General features: G+C 34.1%; 1 protein-coding gene across 1 annotated transcript in view; it reads left to right on the forward strand.

The window, feature by feature from the left end:
* Nucleotides 1-19315: 19315 nt before the first annotated feature.
* HNF4G (hepatocyte nuclear factor 4 gamma) overlaps nucleotides 19316-23067 on the forward strand; it is a 19564-nt gene continuing 15812 nt past the window's right edge. Inside the window, exons 1-2 of the mRNA XM_025041171.1 lie at nucleotides 19316-19482; nucleotides 22998-23067. The exon at nucleotides 22998-23067 is cut by the window's right edge and continues 28 nt beyond it. Of these exons, the coding sequence (XP_024896939.1) occupies nucleotides 19337-19482; nucleotides 22998-23067 (216 nt within the window). The 5' untranslated portion in view covers nucleotides 19316-19336. The remainder of the gene's footprint in view (nucleotides 19483-22997) is intronic.

The raw sequence follows: 23067 nt of genomic DNA on the forward strand, positions 1-23067 counted from the left end.
TCAGATTTTAAAACATAAAACTATGATAATTAATAATTAGTACTATTTGGTACATGGTAAGATGAAACAGTCTAAACACACTTTTTTCACATGGGGACTATATCAAATGATTGCTAAAAGATAAGTTATTCAATAAATATGAATAGACAATAGACCAATATTAAATCAGAGAAAATAATTAAAATTGAATCCATACTTCATATATTATGCCAAAATATACCCCAGATAAAGTAAGTTTTAAATATAAAATAATAGTATATAAGTTGTAAGAAAGAATGAGAGAAATTGAGAGAATATTTTTTCTCTTATCCTAGTGAGAATGCCTGTATAAACAGAATAAAATATATGGACACAACAGATAATGAAATTTGACTATGTGAAATTAAAAACAAATCTCATGACAAAAATGAAAATTTATAACATATTTAAGATAAATATTAATTTTAACATATGAAGAGCTTTTATGAACCAATAAAGTAGCAACCAGTATTGGCATGTACTTCAAAGGAAAAAAACTTTTAAACATAAAATGCCTGATCTCTAAAATATTTTTTAAAAATGCAAGTGTAAACAACAATGTGATATTTCTACTGTTCGGTTTAGCAAAAATAAAAATGTCTGTTAATATTTGGCATTGATGAGCTTATAGGAAAACCATATAGTGTTGGTGTATGTGTAAATTGTTATCATTTTGATGTCATTTGACCTTATCTCTCAAAAAGGAAAAAAAATAGCCTATGCCTGTTGACTCGGGGATACTGTCTCTAGAAAGACTCACAAGGACCTGTGTAAGCTGTTCATGGTAATAGTGTCTGTAATAGCCAACGCCTAGAGACAACCTAACTGTCTGTCAGAGAGTGGTCGCCCAATATATAATGATAAGGAAACGTGTCCTGGATATATTGTCAGACAAAGGCGTTCATGGGACATAATGTATATTATGATTTATTTGTATTTTAAAAGGGCACAAACACATCTACACATATACAATTTTGACATGCATAGATTTTCTCTAGACAGATGCAAAACAACTCAAAAATACCAGTAGTGCCACCAGGATGGGCAATTGGGGACCTGCAGAGAAAGGGAGATTACTTTCCACATGGAAGACTTCGTAGATAAATAATTCTCAAATAGTTAAAGAAATTTTCTGTGATAAGAAGGGCATTGGTTATGAGTACAGAGTTTGACATCAGCCCTACATTTGTGTTGGGTATTGTCAATTACATTTTGGTCAGTTACTCAAACTCTCTAAGCTCAGCGTTCTCTTTGTAAAATAGAGATAACAATGGTGGTCACCTACAGAGCTATTGCAAGTATTAAATAAGATGAAACAAAATAATGCAGGGCCTGACAAAGAGTAATCGTCTATTAAATGCTATAATATTTTTATTTCTAATAGTAGTCGTAACATACAGAGTTTTTGGCTTCAGTGAGAGATGCTGTCAAGATGTTCTTTCAGTGGCTGCTGCTCTAGATCAGAGCCTCCTCTTCATGGAGCCAGGAGAAGCAGATGTGTATACTGTAATTTGTTTCTTTTAATACTTCAGAGTTTGACGATTGTTTCTTTTATGTTACAACTGGTCAGTGTTGTGCCTATAGAAACTCTTACGGTCTTGAATTTTGCAATGATTTTTTGCAATGAGACACACAAGGGTGGAGTTCCTTAGTCATAATGCAAAGAATTGCTGACAACTCTGGGTGTGTCGGCGAGAGTATGCCACATATGGACAGATCACACCATCACAGACTATAATCCTTTGCTATGGTTGACAACTGGTCGAAAGGCAGGAAACACAAAGTTCCAGATGATCTAAAGACATCGTAGATTATTTTCAGAATACGTGATCCTAAGTTGCCTCCATAATCCTAAAAGCCAGTAAAATTCTGGGCATGATCAGGAAAGGAAAAAGAAAATATAACCTTGACCTATATATTAAACAATAGTGTTTCTGCTTTTAAAATACCAAGTACAGTTCTGGTTATTAAATCTCAAGAAGGTTTACTAGACCAAAAGTTATAAGCATATTAATAGCGCTTGATAGATACAAATACATACACATACATGTATATATACACATAAAATACACATTTGGGAGGAGGACAGTTTACATTGTTAGTAGCTTTGTATGAATGATATAGGTTATCTGCAGCATATAATGTTATTTATAAAATAAACTCATTTACTAGGCATTAAATTATATTTGAGATTAATATCCTTTGATTATTACCAAATTTGGACATTCCCATATGTTAGTTTTCTGTTTATACTTCCCTTTGTTTATGTTCTGCTGATGACAATTTGCTTACTAGGTTCTTGATGTTTTTATTACAAATTAACATGGTCTCATTACTTATACATAAGTAACCCTGGGATCTTCTACAACGAATTATGAATTATGGAAGCTAGTTCGAGACTGACTTCTATCATGTTGTATTTTAAATTTTACCTATTACATTTGGTGGTTTGTGAGGGAAAAGAGGGTAGATATTTCATAATTCCACTCACGAATGCAGGCAACTAGAGAAATTTCTACTAGAATTTGGAATATATTCAGCTCTTAATACTTCCTCTGACTATCACTGAGAAATTTTCTTTTCAGAAGGTCTTATCAGTAGTTTTTTAGGGTTTAGGCTTTGAGAAGGTCGCTCTGTTTTTCTAGGCTGAAATAGGTTAGTTTTTGAGTGCAGGTACTAATTTTACCTGCTAAACATTTGGTGTAGTTACTGATTTCTAAACCTGATTCTTCTGCTAACTTGGTGAACTTTCCTCAAGAGCTTAACCTCTGTTTCTTCAGCGGCAGGTGAAGCATTAGCCTGCAGTGTCTCATGGATCCAGGCCGGCTGTGGCTTTCTGATTGACGCTTTCCATTTCCTGCCTCCAAACACGCGTTTGGAATTTCCAAATGAATTTGGGGTTGATTATGGTCCACCATGAGCTGGTTTCTCTATCTCATTCTTTAACCTTTTTCCAGCACCATATAAACAGTACAAAGGTTTCAAAAGTTTTGGAACCCCCAAAACTCAGTGTCTGAAAATTATATTCTTTCACCAAAATGTGCACAGGGTTAAAGCAAAGTATGTAAGAACATTGTTGTATCTTGTAGTCTTTTGAGTCAATTTTACTGTCCTGTCACTCATGAACAAATACAAATGTGCCATATGCTAGAGAGGGTTCTCTTGCAAGCTCTAGAATACAGGAGTTGTAAAAAGTAATGATACAGAGGTTGTAAACATACATATTTGAAGATTCTTGCCACTTTTTCATCTAGTTTAAAAATCATCTGAGGAAGAATACGATGAATCCATTTAACTCGTAGTTACATTTTAAACATTTTGTAGATACATGGACTCTGAATTATTAACCCGGCTTACTACTCAGTGATTTAAGTGGCATGACCCTTGGCAGTCTATAATAACTAACACAACTCATTTTAATTTTTTTCTTAAATTAGGAAAACACATCCCTAGAGTTTAACATTCTTATAGCTAAAATTGCACTGTTAAAATTGATTAGTTTAGTAATTTTTCTCTCAATAGAAATGAAAGTGTTTTGTGTACTAAAAACCTGGGTGTGCTTCTATAAGTGATTATGTAAGTAATTTAAAATCATCCTTTTGTTATAGACAAGTACAGTTTGTATTTTCCCTACTACAGTATACCAATCTTCTGGTCTACTAAAAACTGTATAGCCTACAAGTTAAATAATAGGTCTGAAAATATAGGATTTAATGATTTTTACAAGAATCTGAGTTTGAAAATTCAAACAAATACTAAAAGATTTTCATAAACATAAAGTTCAGTTTATAAGATAGCAAGAATAAAATCTATCGTAAAATTTACAAGCAGCTTTGGTAATTATTAAATACTAAGTTTAATAAGCGGGGAACTTTTTTCCATTTTAGGTGACTGTTTAGCTTCTGCTTGAACTCTTCTCTCATTTTATCCTTTTGAATAATACTGTACTAAAGTGAATCTCTGATTAATATTTAAATATACATGGGGAAAAATAGGTAACCTAATCAGAGAAAATAATTAACAAAGCTGCCTCATTATTCTAGCCCTTAATTCCTACAAGGTAGCATATGTCTTGATTACTAGATTATCATTGCCTTTGACCTCCTTTCCAATGCAAAGTTTAGACTTCATGATGGAACTGGCTCACACATTGACTGTGATTTCTCCATTGTATGTTCCTTGCTACTTTGTCATAAATTAATTGACCATGTATTTATGCCTGCGTTTATCTCTGGGCTCTCTGTTCTGTTGATCTACGTGTCTGTGTTTATGCCAAAACCATATTGTTTTGATTACTGTAGATTTGCAATATAGTTTGCAATCAGGGAGCATGATGCCTCCAGCTTTGTTCTTCTTTCTCAGGCTTGCTTTGTCTATTCTGGGTCTTTTATGGTTCCGTGCAAGTTTTAGAATTCTTTGTTCTATTTCTGTGAAAAATGCCATTGGAATTTTGATAGACATTGCTTTGGATAGTATGAACATTTTAACAATATTAATACTTCCAGTCTATGAGCGCGGAATATCTTTTCGTTTATTTGTGTCTTCAATTTCTTTTACATATGTCTTGTAGTTTTCAATATATGTCTCTATCTCTTTGTCTCTGTCTCTCTTTTTCTATTCCTGTTCCTATGTATATCTATATATCTGCATATGTTTATTTATGTATATACATATGAATTCTATACATATATGAATTAAATATATGAATTTTATATATATATATATATATGAATTTTATATATGTGTATATAATTGCACCCATGAGAGAAGATAAGATTGCCAAACTGAACAGGGTAAGAACTGACAGCTAAAACAGAAAAGATTTCACAAAACGAGCTGAGTAGAGGTGACTATAGGGCTGAAAGTCAGTTGTGGAAACCTACAAACAGAACATTCAAAGCGTATATTATTAATGACAATAAATGTAGTCATTATCTTTTGAACGAAAATTGTCTTTTAAAATGTCTGTGTACATATATTTTAAAGTTATGCTTCACTCCACATCTTATACTGTCGTATGTCTTCCTTGCCAGTACTTTGTTATCATAATTCACTTTGGAGACTATGAAGCTCTTTTTCAGTTAAAAAAAAGAAAAAACCCCCAAAAAAAAAAAAAAAAACCCCAAAAAACAAAAAAAAAACCCTGTATTTGTTAGATATATTTTGTCCAGAGGAATTAACGATTGTTATGCTAGTATGTTAATTCATTAATTATCAAACATTTTATGTGCATATTACTGCCTGACTGAGGAGATATTGGGGTTATGATGATATTTAACATATTGTGTCTAAATAGCTATAGTATACCAGAGTATATTTATATGAACATTTGTTTTATAATAACTTTTAAATAAATAAATACATAATGATTAAACACTTGTATCTAATTTCCAAAGGGCTCAAGCATATTATCATAGTTGACTCTCATAATTTTCAGAACGCTTAAACGTATTACCACTATTGACTGTCATTTAAAATACACTGAATTTTAAGTGAGGACACATGACCGAGGTTTACTGTACTGTAGGTCAAAGTTTCTCAACCTCAGCACTGTTGACATTTGACCTAGGTAACGTGCTCTATGCGAGTGCTCTGTCTTTGTAAAATGTTTGCAGCATCCCTGGCCTGTACCTACTAGATACCATTATCACTCCTCTCTCTTCGTTGTCACAACCAAAAATGTCTCCAGACATTTTCAGATGTCCCACTGGGGGCAAAGATCACCCCTCACTGAGACTAGTGCTATAGTTGGATGATTTTCCTAACATGCCACCTAATTTTGGTGAAGCGATGTTTCATATAAGTTAATACGAAGCTGGAATTATGTCATGCCCATAGAATGAAAGTGCTGTCCTACGTCTTTAAATAGCTAGACAAAGTGAACTGAAGCACACCACAAAGCAGATGACACGAAAGAAAAAGCAAAGCTTTTGGAACCAGAAAGAACCGTTTTGAATCCCAGCTCTCTGTAAACGTCACGAAGGCATAGTAGGTAACTTCCCTGAATCCACAGGATGATCAATTTCTTCTCCCTCATCTTTTTCCCATATGCTGAATCAGTCTCTAGAATCAAGGAGTTTGAACATTGTATTTCTGTCATTATCTGACGGGCTTTCTAAGTAGCCCCTTTTCTAAGTAAGTCCCACTGCTGCAATGGCCACTTCTTGCAGAAAAAAATTTAAATCATTAATTTCATTTTCTTCTCTCCATAATTATACTAACAAAACACATGGATCCCATTGCTACATATATGCTAAGCTAACTGTTCCAATACTTTGGACCCTAGTGATAAACGATGAATGAAGTGGAGAGGTGTGTCAGTGGCACTTCGTGTGTGTTGAGCTGGTGAGCATGAGCAGCTGGTGCGTGCAGGTGCGGTGTTCACACACACAGATGGAAGCGGTGAACTATTGAAACTTTTTAAAAATTTTTGGGTAAAGAGATTTAATGAATGTTTTAAAACCTCCCCTAAGTCTGTAATACTGAAGAGAGTATTAAATTTAATAAAAAGCTTACCAAGGCATTTTATTAACACTTAGATTGATTATAACGGACCAGAAAAAAAAACCCTGTATATTCATTCTTCTATATTTTCCATAGAAATATCAATAATTGTTACTTCTCTAAGAACATCCTTAGTGTACTGATGTGTGCCACATAATGAAAACATTTAACAGAAGACACTTTATATGGGCCACCTTGAATTACTAGAAATAGTGATACTTCCTTAAGATACAATCTTCCAGCAGATTATTTTTTAGACTCTTTATTGAAGTATAATATAGATAAAGAAAAGTACACATATCATAAGTGTATAGCTTGATAAAGTTTCACAACTCTACACTCCCATGTATCCACAGATTAGAATTTGAACACAGAGATCTGAGTACCTTTTAAAGACCTACTGTGAACACACAATTCACATGGGTTGACTCTCTATTAATATATTTATTAAATAGAAATGTATAGTGTCCATATTGTATGCATAATATATGCACCATAAAAATGAACAATAAGGAATATGAATAACAAAGTAAGATTATAACTCTGGAAGGATCCGCTGTGAATTTGGAACACATAGTAAAAGGGAACTTAAGTCAACAGTTTAAAACATTTGCTAATTTCATGCCCAACCTCGTTTTCCTCAGACGTAGCAAAGACTCAAGAAATTACAGGATCAGTCTGTCTGATTAAAATGGTTGTCTTGATCAGTTTGTATCACGAGTAATTTTGAAATCCTGCCTTATGTATTTATGTCCACAAGCTGTATGCTTTTTATGTTGTCGGAGTAGGAATGATAGCCTTAGAAAACAAGTGTTTCAGGAACTGTAGCCTGTGTACAGAATAGAGTATACGGGATGAAATGAATGGAGAAGAGGAAGGAGGATGTGGAAGGACTGGGAGCCTGCAGCAGTAGCCCACACAGGAAGTGACTGCACCTTGAATGAGGAAATTCACTGTGGGAATTAACAGGTAGGGATAACAATGAATAGGTAAGGATGAATCGATATGACTTGATTGTTGAATTGATAGGATAAATGTAGACTGAATTTGCTGTAATTGTTAAGAATTTATACCTATTCTTAACAACTTTATATATAGATTTATATACCATGATCCATTTAGAGAAATCAGAACAAAGCTTTTTGGTTTGCTGTGGGTAAATGAGTTTAATTGTATGTATAAAACCTGGAAAGATGGTTTGAGCCACCTGACATTCACCTCTAAGCCAACGAGTTCTATCGGCGTACCTGGGTCATTTTATTAACCTCACGGTAAAAAGATTGAGTGTTTTGGTCCCCACTTATTTTATTGTGTGGAAGTGTTACTTTACATGATATGAAAGCATTTTAGAGGGAAAAAGATTAATCAGTATTAGGGATGTAAAATTATATTTTGCAGTGAAGTAATCACTGTAATAAAAATTTGGAATTGCGTTTCTAAATAGTGATGGTAATTTTAAATGAATGAGATGCCAAAGGCCGGAGTGGGGGAGGGGAATAGCAAGTTAAATAATGAACATTTATGAGATGGATAAGGAAGATGAATAAAAGGAAGTGGCCACACAGCTAAAGGAGGAATTAGGATGATATAATTTAAAATCTGAACAGTTATTGTATTTGGTAAGTCAGAAGTGGATTAGATGTAGAGCTAATGGAACTTAAATTCAAAGAGACATCAGTCATATGAGCCTCTTTTAGGCCCTAGGTGGGACCTTGGCAGTATATTTCTAGTAATTTATTCCTCTTCAAGAGGCACTCAAAATCGTATAAGCTTAAGCCCTATGAGAAACACATCGGCTCCTGTAAGTTTTTCTGTATAGTTTTTTCTACTTGATATTAATTTTTACTCATTTTAATTTAAGATAATAGTAGTTATACCATAAAAATTATTCTGATTCATTCTTAACACTTAAGCAAACAATTTTTTTACCCCTAGCATTTTGATACAAAACATATTGAATTTATTTAAATTTTATGTATTCGTGGCTTGCTTAAACTTTTCCAGAAGTCCATATTTCTAACCTGATTGTTCTTTTCTTTTTTTCTTTTCTTTTTCTTTCTTTTTTCTTCTCTTGTCTTCTGTTTCATTTTATTTTTTAACCATAACTGAAGGGTTAACAGTGAGAAGTACACGGTATCTTTTATCATGATACATAATTATCATTGAAAAATTAATTTGCCCTAATTTATGTGAGTGGAACAGTGCTCGCCCGAACAAACATCTCACTTAATATCCCCCGCTTATAGAGCTGTCACCATGGGTTCAACATTAATGAATCAACATGTGTATTAAACAAGGGGTTTTTAAACAGAAACCCACGTAAAACAAGGTTGCAAATTGATTGGCCGATGAAAATGTGACCAGAGGCTTGTAGGAACCTCACCCTGTACTTCCCCTGGGAGCAAGTGGTTCAATATTTGCTAATTCGATGTTTTTAGCAACTTCCCACTAAAATACCAGAGGAAAAACAGTAAATTCAGACAGAAAGTGAGGAATCAGAGAGCCTGAGGGTTTATAGGTCTTTTAATCCACCTGTAAACCAGTAAGTTTGCTGTTTCAAAGTCTAAATATATAAGACATTAATTATATTTCTCAGTCCAGCTTTATGGATTCAGTGGAAAGACAGTGGTTCAATGATCCATTTCTTTATAGAAGTATAAATTATTAGCATTATTATTATTGTTTGAGTGTAAGTTTCATGAGGGCAGGGATTTCTCTGTTCTTATAGAAATTCTCAGTGACTAGAAATGTGCTTCACGTACAAAATATACTTATGAGCTCAACATAAATGTATTCTGTTGAACTTAATTATTTGCACGTGTATTTTATTTACACATTCAATAAGTATTTGTGGAGTGTCGACCATGTGGCAGACAATATTCTAGGCTCTAGGCACACAATAATGAATAGAGCGTTTAAGGTCAATTATTTAGAGGTTACAGCAGTGGTTTCTAGACTTTGCTGCACATTGGATTCACCTAAAGGTTATTAAAACATTGATACCTGACTTTCACCCCCAGACATTCTAATTTAATTGGTATCTGATGTAACCTGGGCCTTGGGGTCTTTAAAAGTTCCCCAGATGATTCTGATGTGCAGCAGAGTTTGAGAGTCCCTGGCCTGGTGTGTAAGTTGGGCACTAAGTAAGTCCAAATTATTGAGTTGTGATAGCTTGTGATACTTCAGTTTTGAAACTTAACACATTGCCAAAAGCCACGATCTTACCTTAATGTTTAGTTCAAATTAAGATTTGTTTGCTATTAAATGTTGTCTTATATTTTTATCCTCAAAGGAATACTATTGTATTTGTGAAAAACTAATCAATATTGCTTTTTTGAAAAAAATTATTAAATGGAGATGCAAATATTATTTAGTCTTATCTAAATTAAATATCATATTAATCCGTTGTTCTTTCTGTGCATATGAAAAAACTTTCAGGAAAGGTATCGAGAAGTTATTGAGTATTTGACTGTGCATGTAATCTATTACTACATTTTTGAAATGAAGAAACAATAACTCTTTTGTATATATGCTGTAGCATGTAGACATGTATATATGCATTTGGTTCCCAGATGCTAAAGTTTAGCAGTCGTTCTAATATACCTGTTCAGAATGTTCAAATCTGACAGTGTACTCAGCGTAGTAAAATGTCGCTGTTTTCTTTAAACATTATTACCTCTTCAGACCATATTTGAAATAGACACTGGCCCAAACTGATAACTTCCTTTCATTTTGCATCATGCAGCAACTTTCCTATCGGAGAGCCGCCACAATCTTAAATATTCTGACTGATTTTGCTGAGTTTGCTGTGGCAACGATGATAATGCCCATTGTAAAATGAAATGCAGAAATAGTGACTGTGGAATCCTAACGTGTTCCTCGTATCCACTTTTTTTAATTTTCCCTACCAGTATATCTACATTCCAGTTAATAATTTAGTGCTAATCAGCTCCTTATCTTCTGAAAAGGAGAGTCTGTTTTGAATCACAAGGCAACTGACCTTGAAAGTAAATTAAATATATGCAGATTTCTCATATCACCTCTAAACTTTTATTCAGAGTATTTTCTTGGTTACATTTAGGTCTCTGCTGTGTGCTGTGTAATCCTTCGTTTGTCTATCCAAACAGCAACTGATTGAATTATAATACAGTTCTACTCTTTCTTAGTTTTGGGTTTACATTTCTTTGTATAACTAGTTTTAATAATAATCTGATGTTTTTATTAGCTAATAAAAATATGAATAGTTGAGGTAAATCATACATACTATAAAAAATAATAACATACTTTTAAACTACTTCAGCTATTTCATAAAGTGCTATGTATCTGTCCAATTTATTTAGAATCTACTAAAATGGCATTTTTTAGTAGTAATGCGAGTTGTTTGCATTGATCATATTAAAGATGGCTCTAAAATGAGGATTTTAAATTGTTTCCATGGACTATAGTCATGGATTGAAAAACAATATGAATGAGCAATAAGCTATGGAATAATTATAATTATTTAAAGGGAATTATAAAAATATGTAAACAAAGTCTGTGGATGTTCAGTTTAAAGTTTTAAAAATTTCAGCAATTCTAGCATAGAAGTATCTTTCAAAAATAATAATGGACTTTTTAATGTTGGAAATGACTTTGATTTAAATGACTTGATGTGGTTATATGGTTCTGGTCACTGAATGATCATCAGCTACATAGAAGAAGGAGGAAAAAACCAGACACGAAAAATTTGTTTTTGTTTGTCTAAAAATGATGTATAATCTGGACTTTAAGAAAGGATCTATGAAGCTCTTTGAGCAAAGAATCCCATTATTAAAGGCAATTTCAGACTTCTTTCTTTGCATATCCAAGATAGCGACATACTTTGAAGATTAAAATGTCTATTTTTGTTTGCTTTAAATTTTTTAATATGCTTATTTCCCCTCATCAAAAGCAGAATGGAGAAGAGACAAGGTTTCTATTTCAAAAGAGGAATAAAGGTTCAATTAAGACAGTGGCACCATGGAAAATAATCTTTGTTTGTTTATTTATTTTTGAGAAATGAAAGGTGGTTTCGCTTTGATTAATAAACCATTTTTATTGGGTAGAGTTTATTTATTAATAAACCATTTGAATGGTTCCCTGTTTACACTGAAAAATATACTGGGTTGATTTGAATTGTCATTCTTTATCTTTTAGTGATCACATTTGTGTAATCTTCATATTTGAAAGAATGAAATACAGAAACAAGAGGAACTACTAATGTGCTTTTGGAATTAGTATATATTTTTGGTAATGAAAAGTAACCTCTAAGGAATACATTTAAGAACAAATTTTATTAACTGTAACTTTAAAATAAAGTGTTTTAATATTGATATTAATGTTCTAAATTATTTTCATGAAAAAATCTTTTAGGAAAATAACCTTGATTTTTATTAGCCTGTTTTCTATTTTAAATCACGCTATGAAGATATGATTAAATCAAATATAAAGTATAGAACAATTTAACAGGCTTAATAGTCTTGCAGATAAGATAGAAATGTTTTTACTATCTCAAATAGTCAGTAGTGAATTGAGTTTTTTTTAAAACATTACATTGTTTTCATCTTTTGTTATGTTGCTCTAAAGAAATTTAAATATTATATTTTACATCCCGGTTTAGAAAACCATTGCTCTGAGAGAGATATTTTTCAGGAACACTAGTTGTGCTGTTTAAAATCTACCTTTTATCTGCAAATAATACCGTCTGTCTCTCTGGAGGGAGTATTTGACCTGACTAGTCCTGAGAAGATCTGTGTTGACCTGCAAACCACGAGATCACACGCAGGAGCTATAGCTTCTTGCTCAGTTTACAGAACAGATACTGCAAAGTGACCTCTGTTAAGAGAGGTTTTCAGTAGATTACAGTTTATGATATATATTTATATTTCCGAGCATAGATAAAGTTTACATATTTCATTTTAAAATATGTATGCTACTTATTACAAATTACTGTCTTAAGAATTAGCATGAATATTTGATGTTTTTCCCAATTAAACCTTTAGAAGCGAACTTAAAAGTACTCAAATTTATGTTGAATATAGGGGTTAGCAACATTAAGTCCCATTTATGGAAGGGTAATCGGTTCTATATCATCTAGGCATAAAATTAATACAGTTTTTCTTATAACTACTTAAAGTTTTAGTCTAATGTTACCTTAATGAATTTACTCATAAGAAGTAATTGAAGTAATAATGAAAAAGATCCCTGGGTGGTATTCATTTTTCCTTTCCTGAAAATAACTGAATTTTAAATTTTAAATTTGAAATTTGAAAATTTTAAATTTGAAAATTTGTAGCAAATACCTTAATTGCTTCACGTACCTAAGGTTTATACAATTAAATTAAATTAAATTGTATAATTTTATTTCATTTGACTGTGCCATGGACATGTTTCTAAAAATCAAATTTACTAAATTATGAAAATTTCACAATCAGTATTGAATGGAAAACGTCAAAGATACTAAGGAGTGTGACACTTGCTTTGGTTATGATTCATAGTAAAAAATTCAAAAGTCACCGTGACTAAAATCGTTTCGCTGTGACATTTTCTTCTTTTTGTCTTTCTTTTCTCTCTCATTCTCTTCATTGTCCTTCTCTACTCCTCTTTAAGCAAATGAAAACATTCTGCATTTAGCCTGATTAATTTTAGACGTAGGGAGGAGGGATTGGTCATAAGAATATAAATTAATTTTTAAATATAGTTTTCTCATGTTAAAATCAATTCAGGAGAAACACTAACAATCCCCACTTAGCCCACTGCCTGGAGTAACTCAGGCTCTCAACTTCCTTTGTGGAACGTACTAATTCACTTCCTTAAGTAGCAATCACCTTTTCGCTGTATTTTACATTTCTCTGATTACATTTCCTATGATAGAGTTCAGTTCTTCATAAATCTGTTTTAATTTATGTTATTTTGGTAAGATCGTTTAACATGAGCTCTTCCCTTTCGGCAAATTTTTAAGTGTATAAAACATTGTTGCTGAGTGGTCAGTGTTGTACAGCGGATCTTCACAGCATATTCATCTTGCTTAACTGGAATTTTATGCCCTTTGATTAGTAACTCCCCTCTTCTCCCTCCTTCTGGCTCCTGGCAGCCACTATTCCTCTCTGAGTTTATGAGTTTGACCACTTTAGGTTTCTCATAGATGTGGACTTATGCAGTGTTGTCTTTCTGTGACTGGCTCATTTTACTTAGCATGATGTTTTTCAGGTTCAGCCCTGTCGTGGGATGTATTAGTAGTTCACTCCTTTTTAAGGCTAAATAGTATTCCACTGTATATCACATTTTCTTATCTAGTCATTTATTGATGGACATTTGTATTGTTTCCATCCTGGCTGTTGGGAATAATACTGTGATGTCCCCTGCCCATCTGACCAACTTTACTTAGTCATCAAGGGTCACTTATATTTCTTACCTAGTGTATTAATGCCATTTGTTTGTGTTCTTTCATTTCATAATTTAGTTAGTTGCATAATCCAATGAAACATAAGTGTTAAAAGATATTTTTTCCTTATAACAAGCAAGGGAAATACTTTGGAAGTGGCTAAAAATAAATTGATTAAAATATACAAAATATTTTGGAAAAACATAAAATTCTAACAGGCTACTACATTCCAGTTGCTTTACAGATAGCTTTGACTTTGTTCTCTATTAAAAAAAAATACTAGAAATCAAAGGCATTGTATGGGATTTATTTTTAAAAATTAATAAAAAATCTTAAGCAGCGGATTCTTACTCAAAAATTCTTGGTTATCCAACGACACAGTAGCAATTAAACATATTTAATTCAAATACACTATTCAACATGAATATACCATTTTTTAAATTTTCTATTTTATTTGCTTAACCAGTTCAGTACATTACCAATCCCAAAATTTAAGAAAAGAGGACGTCTGCTGTACTTTGCAATTTCTTTGAGAAAAAAAAAAAACAACTAAACTGAGGCTAAGTGGATCTGTGTGTATTCGAGTAACCTTTGTCTTACTTGATAATGGACCGAAAGCCATTCATATAACTTTTATTACTGTATTTTGTTATAATTGTCTTATTTTATTAGTTATTGTTGGTGATCTCTTACTGCACCTAATTTAGAAATTAAACTTTATCACAGGTATGTATGTGTAAAAACAACATGGTGTATATAGGTTCAGTACTAACCGCATTTCAGGCATCCACTGGAGGTCTTAGAACATATCCCTCATGAATAAAGGGGAGACTCCAGATTCCTCATTTTTCTGAGTGTTTTGCAGTCTTATGAATGAATGATTCTCTACTTTTTCTTTCCTTCTTCTCCTTCTGTTGGGACACTCCCATCGGTGACATCCCTAAGCATTGTTAAATTGCTATTTAGATGAGAAAGATTGTGGGTTGTGTACAATTCACTCCTTTGGTTCACACAGGAAACACATCTGTGTAAGTTCATCACAAATGAGAACCACTTCATGCAAATAAAAACCATAGGATTTGCTTGCTGCCCACTTCTCCAAAAGCTGAATAATTCCAGTTAGCCTTCACCATAGAAAATCAGTCTCTAAAATGTATTCCCCAAACATAATCCTTCAAAATTAAGAGTGCTACAGAATATGAAGGCAGGGAGGCTATTCCAATGATCACTGATTTAGTGAATTTGTTGCTAACATGACTCACTGCTATTTTCTCTGCAATTCTTCATGTCGTTTTGAGTTTAAGAGGCCAGGCTTCCCGGATGAAAAATAAAATAATTTGTACAATACATTATTCACCAGTTTTATGGTTTTAAGAAATTGAATAAAAAATATTACTGTGTAGTAATCTTTAACAAAACGTGGAAAATGAAATTCTGACTTCTTAATGAAATGTGGGTGGAGTTCTTTCTTATAAAATAAAATCAATAAGCATATTCTCAGAAGGAAAATATAATCATTGAATGCTTTCTTCTAAATGGTCCTTGTCGCATGTGCTCATAAAAGATATCCTGTGCTATATAGATGTTAGATATTAGAAGACTGATGATGATGTCATGTAGATCCCCACACGTTGGGTAATTTTATTTCAGGTAATGCCCAGAGTGTAAAAAGCATCAGATGTCAAAAGAAATGAAATTTTATTCATGTCACAATTATTTTTCGAATGCCTACGACATACTAGCAATTATACCTCTGCCCTTGGAAAGTTTACAAATATTCAAAAGTCACAGACTCATAAATTGACAGGTTTTTTTTTTTATAAGTCTATTTTATCATATGTTTCTCTTCATTCAACTACACAGTAACAGTGATTAATAGAAATCATTGACTTTTTAAAAGATCTTGTTCTCTTTACTTTATGCTATGCTCTAAATCCCCATGACTGTTTTGTAACTACTAATTCATACTTCTTCATAAGTTAGGGGTTAACTTATGATCTTGACTTATTAAATTTATAACAAACAAGTCCCGCCTTTTAGAATGTGTAACATATGATTTCGGCTCCCTAAGTAGGATAGATCATGTTATAATTACAGTTTAAAACCTGAGAGATTCTCTTTTTTATTTCTAATCCTCTTAATGACATCATTTATTGTCTACTGGAAATCAATTTAGGAAATCGTGTTAGTCCACTAAGCACTTCAGATAAGGCGATTCCACGAAGCATTCCAAGATTATCACAAGGAATTGCTTTCGTCTGCCATAAAAGAAAAAGAAGCAGAATATGGCCTGCCGAAGGAGTTTACAGTTCTGCAGCCCCTCCCTCTGCAGCACATAAGTCACTCAGTTACAATTAACTTTGAGTTATCACTCCCAGATTGAAAGCCAAACAACCACCACACACTCTGGGCCTGTGGTGGACTCATATGTGTGTTTCTAAATCAATGATGAGGGTATCGGAACCGATACTGGACATGGATATGGCAAATTACAGTGAAGTTTTGGACCCGACATATACAACATTGGAGTTTGAAACTATGCAGATCCTGTATAATGCAAATGGTGAGTTCTCATCTGCTTGGAAATATGAAAAACGTAAGTAAGTATCGTGGGAGAAGTAAAATTGAGCTTCCCAGGCTGTAGCCCCGTGTTTTATTGCTGGAAAATTCGGGGCTTGCTTTCAAGGCCACAAATCTGAGCTTTTGCACCTTGTCACAAAATTTAAATTAATCGCGCTATGCCTATTTTATGTTTGAGATAAAAAAAAGCCTAGTTACATGTAATGAAGTAACCTCAGAATTCTGTCATGGGCCAGTTAGGTAAAAAGAGTCGTTTTAGCAGTTATTTTATTTACTGTAAATCACGGTAATAAGTAATATTGGCAGATGGGTTGTGAAGTGTATTTTCTATGCAGTATTTAAAATGACGTATGGTACAAAGATTCCACAGAACACGGGAGAGGTCTACCAGTGCCTTCTCTGAATTAGTCCAGCTCTGAATTGCTGCTGCTGAGAAACTGCTTTGAAAATTCCAGGCAGGTTTTTACACTGAACACAAATATGAAAGGAAATAAAGATTTATATTATAACCCCAGTTGGCAGGCTAATGTTTAGCCTCACAAAGCTCTTGGTATTTATCTACTAAAACATTTTAACTTTAAATGGGATGAATTGTTTAGGATTCATGTCTTTATATAATACAGTTCAATATTGACTTTAAATTTATTTTTTTAAGTAAAAATATTGTCCAAGATTAGGTATAATTAGTAGAACTCCTAAATTATACTAATAATGTATACTTTGGAAAATCATGTGTGTGTTTTCAGAATTCGAATGGATCCTGTACACAAGATATCGTGATATTCTGTTATGCTGCATTATTAGTAGGACTTTTTTTTTAATTGTCAGAGGTGAATTCTGAAATTTTAGCACAAAGACAGTAAAAATGAACCAATAGTGCAAATTTTAGGAAGTCACTATTTTGATTCCTTATGTTTAGATTTGATTAGAGGTATTTGATAGAGTATTTATCTTAATAGAATTATGAATTTTTAGATGAGATTGCTAAATAGTAGGGACATGTTTACCATAAATATTTACTAAAACAACTGACTTTCCAAAATGATGTTTAACTTGTTTTCATATAATAATATTGTTAGTAATATATAAGTATGATAGTAAACTTAAATCGAGTTGAATTTTTTTCATATTTCCATATAACCTGTCAGCATGCAGTAAATCCTTAACGCTTCTAACTGCTGTGTTTCTAATCTATTTTGTGTGTCTAACAAAAGAGAAATTCTTAGATTTAAATTCTAGTGTCACATGATTAACCTTAAGCGTATTCTCTTTAAGGTATTTTTAAACTTTGTAAAATTATACATGATAATACCTGTCTATTCAGAAGTGTTAATAAGTAGAATATATGTGCAGTAACAGAATGTAATTGAGACATGACAATCTTTAATTTTATCTTTTGTTATATTGGAGATATAATTGTGAACTGTTATTAAGTTTATATTAGATAATTTATGATAAATTAAAATTTTTAAATGTTGTTTTACATATTCAATCTTTTGAATATATACAGATTTTTAAAGATAAAATCAACATTAACTCATTTAAGAAATATTTAAGTAAAAATATCTTTGTAGATCTTTTTAAGCTTCTGACTTCAAAGCTATATATTAGGTGCCTACTCCATGCCAGGCATAGTTCTTAGAGCTGGAAGATAGAGGGGTGAATAAGACAGATAAGTTCTCTGACATCATGAAGTTTGTATTCACGGATAAATATGGATAACAAGTGAGCAAACTAATACAGAATATAATTTTAGACAATGAAGCAGTTATTTAAAAAAAAAATAAGCAGGGTTCTAGGTTCTACTTGGAAGGCAGATGGGAGGTGACCTTTTAGAAGTGTATTCAGAAGACTTTTCACAGAAAAATGTGAGATGGGAGCAGAAACTGGAGAGCCAGCTGGATGAAATTCTTGAGGAAGAATTTTCCTTCCAGGGTGAAGGAACAGCAAATAAAAGGCTCTGAGATGGGAAAAGACTACAAGCGCAAAAAACAAAAAAAATGACGTTGTTGGGAGTTGTGACCAGGATGAAGAAATAGTAGCAACAGCACCATATAATGGGATCAGAGAGGTGGGCGGGCTTTAGCGCCCAAGGTGAGGTGTACGTGTATCTAACGGTTGATGCAGAAGCCTGATAGATGTCACTTTCTTCTGCCAGGAGCACTTGGAGGCTTTGGGGTCATAAGCTTCAGGGGTGCAAATGTGAAAGAAGAGAAGAAAGCTAGGAGGCTCTTGATCCAGGGGAAGGGTCATTGCCAGCGGGATAAGGGTGGCCACTGTGAAAAAGTGAGAAGTTATGGATTCGATAAATATTTTTAATATGGACTTCACCGTTGGGTTGGATACAACCCAGTGACTGCTCGCAGGTCACTGTCCCCAGGTCCCGGGTGGCAACACCGACTGACATGGTGAACTGGAGGAAAGACTCGGAGCTGTTTTTATACATTGACTCCATATAAGTACCTGGGCATTTCAGACCAATAGTCATGGGCGACATCAGGACTAGAGTTAAACTGGGGGATTTCAATCATACGGTTAATATCAAATGTCATGAGACGGGATGAGCATCCTTTGGGAAAGAGCGTAGTTGGGGGACCAAGCCTAAAGTGTCCCAAAGTGTGATTGTCAGATATATGAAAGGGGACATTGGCGTGGACACTGGCAGAAGCAACGAGTGATTAACAGGAGAGCAGTGGCCTGGGCCTCCAAGAAGCCAAGGGATGGGCCCTTGCAAGCCTACGGATATTTAGGAGGGCGATTTAAGTTAGAAAGACTCTACCCTTCCTTTTTTTTTTTTCTTTAGCAGATAGTTCTGCCCCAGAGACCACAAGTATGAATACCGCAGACAACGGCGTCAACTGTCTGTGTGCTATATGTGGGGACCGAGCGACGGGAAAGCACTACGGAGCGTCCAGCTGTGACGGGTGCAAGGGCTTCTTCAGACGCAGCATACGCAAGAGTCACGTCTATTCCTGCAGGTACTTGAAATGTTCCTTTTAGGAAAGGTATCTTCAGCGGTGTTTCAAAATGGCATGCCAGAAGGAAGGGAATAAACTTCAGAGCTTTTTACATTTCCATAACTCTGAGAACAAAATCTGTAAGCTACATTAAGACTGAGGATGTGCGGGTGTGTAGGCAGGACGCATTCACAAGGTGGTTCTCTTTACGAACCATTCAGACTTATAAAATGCACATAAAAAAACTGCACATCCTTACCACCCAACATAGTGACACCTCCCCGTCACCTGCACATCCTTACCACCCCACATAGTGACACCTCTCCGTCACCTCTCTTCCTCCCTTCTCTCTCAGAGGTAACTACTGTCTGAAACTTACTGTCTTTTAGCCTTGTGCTTCTTTATTGTTCTGCCACATGTTCACATACAAATAGACATATTTAAAGCTGTGTTGAAACGATGTCATAATGCATGCATTTTTCTGCATATTGATTTTTCTTCTAAAACAAATGCAGATGATTTTGGTAACCTGTTGATGTTAATGAATGAAATTACATTTTCGACCCTAGAATTTTAAATGTATTTCTCATGCCACAATTTTGCCGTTGAATTTAATGTTGTCTCTAAAATTTATTTAATTACATTGTATGTGCCCTACATTTCTAGTAGGCTGTTTTGTTTGTTTGTTTTTTCCAAAAAATATCTAGTCGGCAACACAGCACAGTATAGAGTTAGAAATTCCACACTGAGTATTCAAATGACAGTTCTTAAATGCAGATTATATCTATGTTAAATATGGGCTATTAAAAGTGACTGATTATGACAGAAAAATATCTGCGTTTGTTCTGCCAATGAAAGGCATACGTAAGCTTTTAGGAACCTTATGTTGTTTTAGGAACAAAATGTATATTTGAGAAGAACTTAACTCTGTTCCAGCATGATGCCATTTCATTTCTAGAGATGTCGAAAAAAGTTGACATGTCATCCCGAATATCTAACTGGTGTTCTCTAGTAATTTTTCCAGGAAAGCTTAGTAGGTCAAAAAGTGTAAATCATTCACTTTAAAACCCTCTCGGTAAACAAAAAATAATATTTAGATGGGTCTTGCTTTTGTATGCATCGACACTCTAAAGGTGAAAAGTAGACGAAGTAAATTTCCAACACTATCAACTAAAATAAATACAAAATAACACATAAACGATACGTAAGCCACGGGTTCTGTTAAAAGCGGAGTACATATATATGAAAAATGATGATCCAAACAACTGAGTCCAGCAAAGAGGTTTAAGAATCACAGAACATCAGCACAAAGGCCTGTCAGGATTTCCGCCCTTCCTGCCTGGGAAAAGTGAGAAAGGAGTGTTCACACGGCCACTTTGGGAAATTTAAAAGCTTCTCCAACGACGTGTGCAGTTAACTGCTCCCCTCTTCCCATCGGGGGTGCTGCTGTCACCTCAGCCTTCCTTACGTCATGTGCTATTAGGCAACCGCCATAATGTTCTATTTGAAAAATAGTTACGATCCCGATGCAAGTCGAGGGGCATAAAGGTTTCGTTAAGATCAAGTTGTGCTGGTCTCAGATTTGCCCATTTCGTTAGATTTACGAATTTCATTGCCACTCTAACTGATCCATGGAGTTGGGCGTTTTCTCTGAAAGCGCTTTAAATGACCGTCTCGATACTTTTCCCATTACGATATGTAATGTGGCTATTTGTAAACTTCTGTGTGCATTCTGCTAAGGTATATGTTCCATGAACAGGGGTGACAGGTAATAGTCCTCTGTTTAATCCCTACACCAGGATGTTATACACAGTAGGAGCCTAATAATGTTTCCCCATTTTTGTGTAAATTTAATGTTAATTGGACGTGTTCTGTCATGCTTATAGGTATCTGGTCCACCCTCCTGAGCCTCAGCTGTGCATTCCCAATGAATTTTGCTCTTTCCTCCCCCTGAAGTATATCTTCCTGCTCCATTCCAGTAGGTTTTATGATCATTCAATTTTAAGTGGCCACCCTTGTTTTATAGAAGAAATATCTTCTTGTATAGGTCACAAAATATGTTTTTTATTCTTATTATTAATAACCAACTATAAATAATCAGGAACACATCATACATAGGGGTAATTTTAGGCTAGAATTGTGAAGAGATGTTATTGCTTACTATATGATCAATATTTACCCAGGGTCTTAACCCTTTATGAGAAGTCCTCCTTGTCTTAATGATTGTAAATTAATGGGGGTGAGGGGGGTCGGGGGGAGTTAAATAGTGTTCCCAAGTTCTGCGGAGAGGGAATGGTGGACCTGGAAAGCAAGCTCAGGACCACATCCAGAGAACGTACTCTTTTATTTTTAAGTGTACAGTTCAGTTTTTTAATATGTCCATAGAGCTGTGCAACCATCACTGCAATCAGTTTAGAATATTTTCACCACCTGTAAAGAAACCTTACTATCTTTTCCCCCAACTCCGCCTCCCACTAAGGAGAGGCAACCGTTAGTCTACTTCCTGTTTCTGTAGATTTGCCTCTTCTGGACATTTGATATATCTTAAATTTTGTGCAATATGTGCCCTTTTGTGTCTGACTTTTTTCATTTAGAATACTGTTTCGAAGGTCCGTGCATGTCATAGCAGGTATCAGTACTCCTTTCCTCTTAATATCCATTGTGGGGGTACCACAGTTTGCTTATTCGTTAGCTACTAGGCATTTGGGTTGTCCCTACCTTTTGGCTAGTATGAATAATGCTGCTAGGGACGTTTGTGTACAAATGTTTGTATGAACATATGATTTCGTTTCTCGTAGGTATTCACCTAAGGGTGGATTGCTGAATCATGGTAACTCTGTTTAACTTTTAAAAAAAACTGCCCAACTTCCTCCTAAGCAGCTGAATCATTTTCTGTTATAACCAGCAACGTATGAGGGTTCCTATTTTTTCCACATCCTCATCTACAGTTGTTATCGTCTGCATTTGTTTGTTTGTTTGTTTTTTCTGATTGTAGCCATTTGAGTGGAGGCCAGGTGGTGGCAGGCGGTAGCTAATTGTGCAAACTGTAGTGTTAGTGCCGTTCTCAACTGCCTTTCGATGTGTAGCTCAGCATGTCGATTGGATATGAGGCCCATTTAAAATTAATCGAAGCACATTTCAAGTGAGAAAAGCGTGAAAATGCAGAGGAATGATGTTCCGATATATTCTCCATCACACCAAAAACATTTAGCAATAAGCAATTAAAATTTGTATGCCAAAGATTTTTAAATTAGGTTTGGCTTTCATGGCTCATGATAGAAATGAATAGGACACTGGGCAAAAGTGAGATTTCATTCGGTTTTATTATAAAGACTGCACAAGAGGTAAGGTTTGTATTTTTATATCCATGCTGATCGTGAGACAGAAAAATCATAGTTAATTGTCCTTATACCTCCTTTCTATTGGGCCAAATTTGGCCATACATATTTAAAGTCTATTTGTCTACTTATTTGCTTTTTTCCATAAATAATTTTCTGCAAACTAATACATCTTTTTTTTTTTTTTTGATGTTACAGGTTCAGTCGTCAATGCGTTGTTGACAAGGACAAAAGGAATCAATGTAGATATTGTCGATTAAGAAAGTGT

Source organism: Pteropus alecto, unplaced genomic scaffold, assembly GCF_000325575.1.
Source record: "Pteropus alecto unplaced genomic scaffold, ASM32557v1 scaffold87, whole genome shotgun sequence".
Classification (NCBI taxonomy): domain Eukaryota; kingdom Metazoa; phylum Chordata; class Mammalia; order Chiroptera; family Pteropodidae; genus Pteropus; species Pteropus alecto.